A 10,686-nucleotide genomic window follows, 5' to 3' on the forward strand; every position below is an offset into this window, starting at 1 on the left:
TTTGTTTTTTTTCTTGATGGTGAAATTAGAGCTTCTTAACAAGCCCCTGTTTGTCTCTCTGTGTTCAGTATTTGTCAATAAATGCCTGTGTAAAGTTGTCATGTCGCACACACTATCAAAGAGAGAAACGAAATGATCCGCACAGCCACAGTGCTCAATACAAAAAATTTTATTTAACAAAAAATAAACGTAACACACACATTATTAGCCACAGCACACCTCATTTGTTTTTAACTTAAGTGTGTGTGCCCTGCTTCCATTTCATATTTATTCCAGTTGACAGGGTACCAAATAAAATATCCCTGCATATCTCCACTTCATTTACTTCATTTACTCCACTTCATCTGTAGCTCACACTTGGTAAAATTCCTTTTCTTACCATGATTATTCTAGACAGAGAGAGGAATCCCAGGTCCCACGGCCTATTTAAGTACATTTGCATATTTAAATAGGGGCGTGGACAGGGAGGAATTTGGACTTCCACATTGATTGGGATGTACAAAAGGAACATGCTTGGATCCACGTGTACGCACACTGTGATACATCTGGGCATTTGTTTTTCTGTACGGCAGTTTCTGAGTTTTAGCATACATCATGTTTCAGTCGGAAATCCACCCAAGTCTTTGTACATGAGGCCCCAAGTGATCTCCAGGTCCAGTGTTGGTGATCTGTTTTTGTAAAGCATTAAAAAGTATTTTGTTTTGAGGGGTTACTGCCACAGCAAAATAGTATATCTATCTGTCTGTCTATCTGTTTATTCACTTACTGCATTTTACAGGTACATGCCTTGACTTTCCCAAAGTGTAAGATATATATCGGGTTTCTAAATGTCATTGCTTCTCCACTGAGTGAGCTTGGCTGAGCCAATGCTAACATGCCACAAATGCCACATTTTTTTTTTCCAGATACCATGAGTAGGAAATATAAGCTAACATAAATGTTACACAAACAGTCGGAACAAACCTGCTGTGAAATGTTTTCTGCAGACTTCAACGTCTGTGCTCATGCCTTGTTTTTAAGATATTGTATGTTATTGTTTATGGTACAAAGTTGAGTATTTCTGCATTTGCTGAACTTGTTGGAAATGCGAAGAAAATATCTCATCTTTTGCAAAGCTTCTGTAAAGTATTGCAAAAGTGGCATCATAGCATGAAAAAACCTGTTTGATAAGCTTCTGAAGGTAGACAGCAAGGAGTTGTCCAGTTTTTGGAGTATTTGCGTGGAGACTATAATACAATCATTGTGTTCTGTCCAACAGACCTTCTGTTCTGGAAGCATTTATTTCTTTCCCTACTTTTTACTCCTAACCTTCCCTCATCTCACTCCCCCCTCGCCCTTCACACTCCTGCTGAGGAGAGCAGCCAACCACACCTCCCCAGGTCCCTCCCCTGCTCCAATAAATACCATCTGCATCCAGGGTGGCTCTATCTGCCTGACAGAGTCCATCAGCCTCCACCTACAGCACCTCAGAGTGACAGACCCCCGCCGTCAGCATGTCTGTTAAGGCTGTGAAAACCGCTACCTTCTCCACAGTGCCAACCTCTCCCAGGGGACCAAGCCGGGGCTTCAGCAGCCGCTCTTTCTCTGGCTACAGTGGACGAAGTCTTGGTGGTGGCAGGCAGGGTTACACTGCTCGCACCTCTTATGGGGGTGTGGGCAGCAGTGGAGGTGCTGTTGGTGCTGGGGGGATTCAGGTGTTAGGAGGGTACGTTGCTGGAGGGTCTAGCCAAAGAGGAGGTGTAGTAGAGCCTGGCAATGTGGGGTTTGGTGGAGGTATGGGTGAAGGCATGGTCAGTGATGTGGTGGCCCCCATCACAGCAGTGACGGTGAACAAGAGCCTGCTGACCCCCTTGAACCTTGAGATTGACCCAACCATCCAGGCCATCCGTACAGAGGAGAAAGAGCAGATCAAGGCGCTGAACAACCGCTTTGCTTCCTTCATCGACAAGGTCAGTTCACATATTACTGAATATTAAATAAATGTCACTTTCCCGGCAGGAACTTGTCTCTAAGGTCTACTGTCAGTATTAAATAAGGACAATTCAAATCAAAGTGATTTAAATAATTGGATTACAGTCACTGTGAAAATATCATGATAAAAAATGTTGCCTGCTGCATGTTTTTTTTCATCTTAAGATTATTAATTGCATAAATTTAGATTAAAAGTTTGCTTTACGTTGGTCAACTTTAAGATGGTCAAACTTATCACAGACATTTGAACAAAATTTTTAATTAAAAATGGTGCGACTTATTTGGTTGAAAAGATTCAAAATGTCTGTCAAAAAGTTTTCCTAAGTTTATTCTTTTTTACGGTGTATGTGCAATATCCCCAACCCGATCTCATGTCAAGTTCATGATGGCATCACGAACAGTGATTTAATCTGTTAGTCTATGATACCTTCACGAAGTATTGTAGAATTACGTGATGGTATCACGAAAAAATTGGGGTGACAGCCGGCGGGGAGCTGGGGGGGGGGCATTTGGGGTTAAAGTTAGGGTTAAAAGTGACGGGTGACCATGTCACAAAAATATAATAAATTTTGTGACAATTTTGGGAAGCACGACAAAAAAAAAAGAAAGAAAAAAACCTCTGAGAATGGGCTGGTATCACATACCTGCAGGCCATTCCACTCTATTAACATCTCAGAACTTAAGCAGGCTTGGTCTTGTTTAATACTTGTCTGGGAGATCTCTGAGGAAAACCAGGAGCTGTGCTTGTGTTTCTCCACATCAGGAATTGCACCCGGTGTAAAACCAAATCCTGATGTGGATCCACAATAGACCACTGTAAGTGTATCTCACTGGGCGTCACTGGTGGAGAGTAGTTGGAGATGCGAATTAACAGCCAAACACGCCATTAGTTAGCAGTTGGTATCTTACTGAAGTGATACAAGCAACACATGGAGCATAAAATGCTCAGCTGGTATTAACCTGCTATTATCCTGTCATTATCCAAATGAATTGAAGCTATGGACACTTCCACAACTGTATCCAGTTAAATAAAATACAATAATAAACCCTAATAAAGTAATAATAAAGTGCATCTGGAAAGTATTCGCAGCGCTTCACTCTTCCACATTTTGTTATGTTACAGCCTTATTCCAAAATGGATGGAATTAATTTTCTTCTCAAAATGTTACACACAATACCCCATAATGACAATGTGAAAAAAGCTTTTTTTTTCTTTTTTTTTTTAGATTTTTGCTAATTTATTGTCTCGAGGCAGAAATCTAGGGAAGGGTACAGAAACATTTCTGTTGCTTTGAAGGTCCCAATGAGCACAGTGGTCTCCATTAACCATAAATGGAAGAAGTTCGGATCCACCAATACTCCTAGAGTTGGTCGTCCATCTTGTAGAGAGAAGAGAACCTATCAGAAGGACAACCATCTCTTGGTAAACTCAAGGTGGACTGCTGTGTGTCTTTTACTAAGGAGTGACTTCCGTCTGGCCACTCTACCATACAGGCCTGATTGGTGGATTGCTGCAAAGGCACCTGAAGGACTCTCACACCACGAGAACATTGAACTCTTTGGCAAGAACTCCATGCATCATGTTTGGAGGAAACCAGGCACCATCCCTACAGTGAAGCATGGTGGTGGCAGCATCATGCTGTGGGGATGTTTTTCAGTGGCAAGAACTGGAGACTAGTCAGGATTGAGGCGAAGATGAATGCAGCAATTTATAGAGGCATCCTGGATGAAAATCTGCTCCAGAGCGCGCTTGACCTCAGACTGGGGCGATGGCTCATGTTTCAGCAGGACAATGACCCAAAGCAAACAAACTAGATATCAAAGGAGTGTCTTCAGGACAACTCTGTGAATGTCCTTGAGTGTCCCAGCCAGAGCCCAGACCTGAATCCAATTGAACATCTCTGGAGAGATCGGGAAATTGCTGTGCACCGACGCTCCCCATCCAACCTGATGGAGCTTGAGAGATGCTGCAAAGAGGAATGGGCAAAACTGCCCAAAGATTGGTGCACCAAGCCTGTGGCATCATATTCAAGAAGACTGTAACTGCTGCCAAAGGTGCAACAGGACAGTATTGAGGAAAGGGTGTGAATACTTATGTATGCATGATTTCCGTTTGTTTTTTATATAAATTTGCAAAAATTTCAACAAAACTTTTTTTTCATGTTGTCGTTATGGGGTGTTGTGAGTAGAATTTTGAGGGAAAAATGAATTAGCTCCATTTTGGAATAAGGCTGCAACATAACAAAATGTGGAAAAAAAGTGAAGTGCTGTGAATCCTTTCTGGATGCACTGTAAATAAAAATAACAAAGCCTTTCTTCATCAGTGAGTAAAAAAAATACAACAGGAAGAAAACTGTGAACAGGGCAATCACCCACTTGTGCAATGATTTCCCGCATGAAATATGCAGTGTCTAGCGGTCCATGCTATCAAAGTGTTCCTGGCTGCTGCCGTCACGCATGTATGGTGCACGACATCCTCCTGTGGACAGATGCCCTCCTCAGTTCACAGGAATGGCCAGTATTCATCCAGTGCTGTGTTGAAGGCCGCTTCTGCACTGACCATGCGTGAATGTGTCCCATGACCCCTGGCATGAGACTTTTCCCCATTGTGGTCCTAATTTTGACCGCCCCCCCCCCCCCCCAAAAAAAAAACCATCAACAGATAATCTCAGCTATCATGGACAGGTGTGTCCAGCCCGCTGACCATGCATGCATGTGGGTCAGCAGTTGAACCGCAGCTGCTGGACTCCCTTGGCCGCTTCCAGAAGTGCAGTCTTTCTCCAATCATCTCCGCTATTTTGACATGCTCCCAGGGCAGCTCGTAGGTTTCTCCCACAATGAATGCCAAATCCTCAGTTTTGTCTCCACTCACTCACAATGTGAGTCAACTCCTCACAATTCTTACATGTTACGAGCAGTGCTGCCACTTACTTTGAAAAAGTAATCCAATTACTGATGACTCCTTGAAAAAGTAACTGATTACTCAATTTTAAAAGTAACTAAGTTAGATTGCTAGTTACTTTATTAGTTACTCTCAGCAGCTGCCAACAACAGCCTCTGCCACGTCAACATGAAAATAATCTGTTTTGCCAAAACTCACTTTATAGTCACCCTTTCTTGACTTCAATGAACATAAATACTTGTTTTATAAAAAATAAAAAAAATAAAGACATCTTTCTTGACCTCATATTTAACTATTGACAGCACTGTAACTATAAAACTTACAATTTCTATCCTACATTGTTTAGAAATGTAACAATTTATCAGGCTTGGTTAACTGAGATGGCTGGACACAAATGCAGAACTCGAACAAAAGGCTCTTTGTGTAAAAATAGTTTACTGAAACAGCAAACGGGGTCCGGTACACAAAAAGGCAGTCCCACAAGAGCAGAAGTACAAGAAACATCAGGCTAAGGCGTGGTTGGTAATACAGGCAGGTGGTCAAAACACACGAGAAGCAAGCAGGTTGAGAATACATAAAACAGCTGGAGAGAAGGCACAAGGTGCATCAATCTGGCGAGGAGCACAGCAAACTGTGGATCTTAAATACACCCAGTTGATGAGCTGCAAATCGAGAACAGGTGTGCGTAGAAAGCACCAGAACGAGGGTGTGGCCAGAGAGAGAGAGAGAAAAGCCCATCACCAAGAACCAAGAGACAGACAAGAGACACAAGGACATACAAACCCAAGCAGGAAAAACCCAACAGGAGAATAAACACAAAGGAAAGCAACAGAACCATAATAAAACAAACCAAAGCATGAAAATACAACCAGGCAAAAACTCACATCCTGCCACTATTAAATTCTTTCTAACATTTAAATTCTTTCTAAATATTTTAGTTGTTAAAATTATTATTATTAGTAGTAATAGTATGAAAAATGTCTTCAAAAGTGGACCTTTAATCTAGGGCTGTTGTGGGGAGCCACGTCTCCCCCCCCCCCCCCGCCCTGTTCCCTTCCCACATGCATTTGCCCCTGACTTGCTGTTTGAGCTGAAGAATAGATAATGTTTATTATGCAGGAAACACGACCAGATTGACAGGTAATAAGGTTTCATCCGTGTTTTTTACATCATGTTGTCCTCAGAAAAAGGCTTGGGTGCATTTGGGTGAGAAAAAAAGCGTTTGTATTGCTGTTTTTAACAAGGACACGCACAGAATGGCACAGAGTTTTAAAGGAAAAAAGCGTAAAAATGTCTTTGTAAAATGATAACTCCGAGCATCACTGCGCTTTGAAAGAGAACTGTTTTTCAACTCCGAGCTGCTGCACCGTGGATGCGGCTCTGTGCTCACAGCTTGCTGAAAGTGGGCAGTTCAGACCGCCACCTGCATCTCATTGGGCCACCTGTTTTCAAGCTGTGATCGACCCACAATACAAAAATAATAGTAACGCACAGTGACTCTGAAGTAACTTTAATCTGATTACTGATTTGGAAAGATTAACGCGTTAGATTACTCGTTACTTAAAAAAGCAGTCAGATTACAGTAACGCATTACTAAGTGTAGCGGGATGAAAGTCCCGGGTCCCAATTGAAAAGACGTTCCCGCTAGCTTGCCTAACGGGGAGTTCCCCTTTGGCTGACCTGGTAGAGGAACGGCCTTTTGTGCGAGCTGCGTGGGTTCGATCCCCACCGTCATCCCGGCCACGAAGGTCCTGCTGCTTCAATCTGGCATCACGAACAGGATGTGGTGCATGTATGCTAACATGCACCTGTGACTTCGGGACGAAGTCAAAAATGGTGGGGAGATGTGTAGCGGGATGAAAGTCCCGGGTCCCAATTGAAAAGACGTTCCCGCTAGCTTGGCTAACGGGGAGTTCCCCTTTGGCTGACCTGGTAGAGGAACGGTCTTTTGTGCGAGCCGCGTGGGTTCGATCCCCACCGTCGTCCCGGCCACGAAGGTCCTGCTGCTTCATAAGTAACGGATTACCGGCATCACTGGTTATGCATCACAGAACTACAGTGTCTTGGCAACCAGTTTTTATTGTTCAGGAATTTTTCTTTGGGATGTGTAAAAGCTTCTTGTACTCACAGCCTTGTAAACAGGCGAGAGGACCAATAGAGTAACAACATCACTTTATATTGAAATGTGACACTGTTGGATCAAAGTGAATGATTCATAATTCATAGTTTGAGTTAAGTTTTGAGCACAATGTATCCATCATTTATGTGTGACCCAGTGGTAGCTCTTTATCATTCCTTTTCTTGGCTCATCATTATTCTTCTACATTTATCTCTCTCCAGGTTTGCTTTTTAGAGCAGCAGAACAAAATACTCGAGACCAAGTGGAAACTAATTCAGGAACAGACCACATCTCGCTCCAACACAGATGCCATGCTTGAAGCCTACATAGCCAACCTGCGTAAACAACTTGATCATCTGGGAAATGAAAAAGTCAAAGTGGAGACTGATCTGCATCAGATGACTGGCTTGGTTGAGGACTTCAAAAACAAGTACGTACAGTTTACGTTGGACTTTAGTATTTTCTTGCAGCACTGTTAACAGTAAGGTAAAAACTGTTCCCTTTTACATAGTGGTGTGCTTTCAGCACTCTGGCAAACAGGGAGAAAGTAGGTTGTTCTTTTTCTTTAAAGGGGAACATTACATAGTGAGAAATGCAATACTTTCCTATAAGAAACATACCAAAGAGCTGATATTCCACACTTGTTACAGTAGTCCCGCAAGTACATACCTTTATCTGACATTTGAACTTTGCGCTCTCCTAAGCGCCCGCGGGCCGCCATCTTTGTAGAATATCCGCTCGGCGCTGACGTCATTGATGAAAGACTGTACATACGTACCAATGTCCACTGTTGGAATTACAATTTTGTACATGGCCCATGTCAAACAAGCATTACTTCCATACATTAATTGAAGTCTCCATTGCTGTGCTGCAAAACACAGGGCATGACGCGGGGTGTTTGTAGCCAATTAAAGAGTGAAGCTTGAATCCAAGGTCTGTTTTCACGCCAAGTTCGCGCCAGGTGCCAAGTTTCTGTCTCAGCATCTTTGCCATCCCAGACTTGAATCCAGTTGTCCATGCTCCTGGCTGAAATAGATTCCGGATCTACCGGAGGAGACTCGTTTATAGCGAATGCAGTGGCACCCCACTCCCCACTTTCTTTGATCTGCTCATTCCTGTTTGTGGCATCCCACCCACTATGTTCACAGCTGGATGCTGTTCTTTGTTCCACCAGATGCCAGGCACTCTGTGCTGCATGCTTCATATATAAAATAATTATTTTGTGGCAGATTAATCATTTTTTTCTGCAAATTGGTCATTGAAAACGGCTCCAATCACTTCCTGAATCACAGAAGAGGCTGCAGCCAGAGCTGTTCATGTGCGTGCACACGTGTGCACCTAACAAGCTGCAGAAAATATTTTGAGCCGTCTAAAAAGGTAATTATTTGTCTTGTCCACATCGTCATGGCTTGATAAAACAGTTACGTGTTCTTTCCTTCTGGTCTGCAGCTGTTAAAGGATTAATTTTTATAACAGATTTAACTTCTTGTTATAATCCTTCAGACAAGCTGCGCTCTATGCGATCCACTGACGTCACCACTCGCTCTATTCACTTCTTGTTTACTCCACTTGACAAGCTGCACGTCATGTACCTCAAACAAGAGAGATGACCCTCTGCCCCATGACCTTTCCCACTTCCTTATTTGGTCACGCCAGCTCATGTGCAGTCTTTCGTCAATGACGTCAGCGCCGAGCGGATATTCTACAAAGATGGCAGTCTGCGGGTGCTCTGGAAAGCGTGAAGTTCAAATGTCCGATAAAGGTATGTACTTGTGGTACTAGTGTAAAAAGTGTGGAATATCAGCTCTTTGGTATGTTTCTTAGAGGAAAATACTGCATTTCTCACTGTGTAATATTTCCCTTTAAGGTGCGAGTTTTTGCAAGCCAACATAAAATATTGTACAAACCAGATTTGAAAGTCATCTGCCTTTATGTGGAAGTTAATAATAACATGGTTTGCTCTGTGCATTCCTTTGTACCAGGTAAAAGACAGGTCCCTATATCTGCAGGGTCTTTGGGCCCAAATGAACCAAATGTAACATGGGTAATCCAATTGGAGGAAATGATCTCTGTAGTAACAGTGACCTGACCTGCATATTAATTAGGTCATGGGGGTCAAAAACATTTTATGCATTGAGACTTGTGCTAAGCACATGAAATTTGAACCCAACCTACAAATGACTCCAAGGCACCCACGAGATACCAGATGACCCCCCGTCTGTCATGAGGTCATCAAAAGCAGAATTTCACCCAGCGTGGGGTCGGGATTTTCCAGTTCATGGCTTCTGGATAGAGTGGTGACAGCATGCCATTGATTGCAGAATATTGTTTTGACCTAATCTGATATCAATGCTTTCATCTTAAAATTTCAGGTATGAAGATGAGGTCAACAAGCGCAACGAGTGTGAAAATCACTTTGTCTTTGTGAAGAAGGTCTTGTTTTTATAACATTCTCATTCCTGTAATCACAAAAATGAATCTATACAAAGGTCATTTGTTTGGTCAAGGCTCAGTAGAAGAAAGAATTCATCAGTTCTGACTCTTCTCATGCAGGACACAGATGCAGCCTACATCCTCAACGTGGAGCTGGAGGCCAAACTGGATGCACTTTCTGATGAGATTGAGTTCTTGAAACAGTTCTATGATGCAGTAAAAAAAATTTGAATTTCAAAAAGGATTTTTATTTTTTAACTTTTAACCAAAGCATAACTCTAAACTTATTTTATCATATATACAGGAACTCAGTGAACTACAGGGCCAGATCAAGGCAACATCTGTTGTGGTGGAGATGGATAACAGTCGTTACCTTGATATGAACGCCATTGTTGCTGAAGTACGGGTCCAGTATGAAGACATTGCTAACCGCAGCAGAGCCGAAGCTGAGCAGTGGTACCAGATTAAGGTGAAACAGCAACAATGAAAACCTCAGTCATTATAAAAAGTCTACATGTCACTGGGATTTCACACGTTTTAATTTCTTTATGTCATTTCAAAATAAATAAATAAATAAAATCAAAACCAAATCTCCACAACATGATATAAATTGAATAAAAATATCAAACCCAAAATAACAAGTTGCATAACTAATGGTCCTTTTTAATATAACACAGTTAAATCATCAATTTTACAGCACAGCCATTTCTGTTCAGACAAGTCAGGAGATGGATTACATGAACATTACCAAATAATTGAATATCTACCATCGACATTAATGCTTGTCCGATTGTCCAGGACAAGTGTAAAATGTGATCGGACAAGCAATAGCTCTAAATGGTTGTGCGACCAGACAAGTTGTTTTCTTATTTATATCACGTCTTGTCTCGCACCTCGCGAGAAAGCGTCTTCGTTTTTTACCGCCACTCTCCACGCAGTGGACGATCAGATATGACAGGGTTCTCCCCAGACAATGGAACAACGGTGCCGCGCCATCAGTGTTCTGACTCTGCCCTGCTATCAGGTAGTTTTTAAAAATACAACCAGGCTGTTTGTGCTGAACTGCCTGCTCGTCCCGCCCCCACCGGCAGAGAGCCGAGCAGCGCTGCAGCTCAGAAAGCACAGTGGAAAAAAAAAAACTCTGTCAAAGTCTTCAGGTAAAAAGAGCGCCTTCTGCTTGCACAGCTCCAGAAATTCATTTATAGGCTTTATTTTACAGTTGAAAGCCTTCATATTTCCAAAGTTTGCTCAAATACTTTGT

The 10,686-nt window shown here is 42.4% G+C and overlaps 1 protein-coding gene across 1 annotated transcript in view; it reads left to right on the forward strand.

Moving 5' to 3' along the window:
- Positions 1-1,449: 1,449 nt before the first annotated feature.
- Positions 1,450-10,686, forward strand: part of LOC117507206 (keratin, type II cytoskeletal 8-like) — a 15,378-nt gene continuing 6,141 nt past the window's right edge. Inside the window, exons 1-5 of the mRNA XM_034167021.1 lie at positions 1,450-1,949; positions 7,214-7,422; positions 9,365-9,425; positions 9,546-9,641; positions 9,730-9,894. Of these exons, the coding sequence (XP_034022912.1) occupies positions 1,494-1,949; positions 7,214-7,422; positions 9,365-9,425; positions 9,546-9,641; positions 9,730-9,894 (987 nt within the window). The 5' untranslated portion in view covers positions 1,450-1,493. The remainder of the gene's footprint in view (positions 1,950-7,213; positions 7,423-9,364; positions 9,426-9,545; positions 9,642-9,729; positions 9,895-10,686) is intronic.

The sequence above is a fragment of the Thalassophryne amazonica genome, chromosome 3 (genome assembly GCF_902500255.1).
Source record: "Thalassophryne amazonica chromosome 3, fThaAma1.1, whole genome shotgun sequence".
NCBI classification, from domain to species: domain Eukaryota; kingdom Metazoa; phylum Chordata; class Actinopteri; order Batrachoidiformes; family Batrachoididae; genus Thalassophryne; species Thalassophryne amazonica.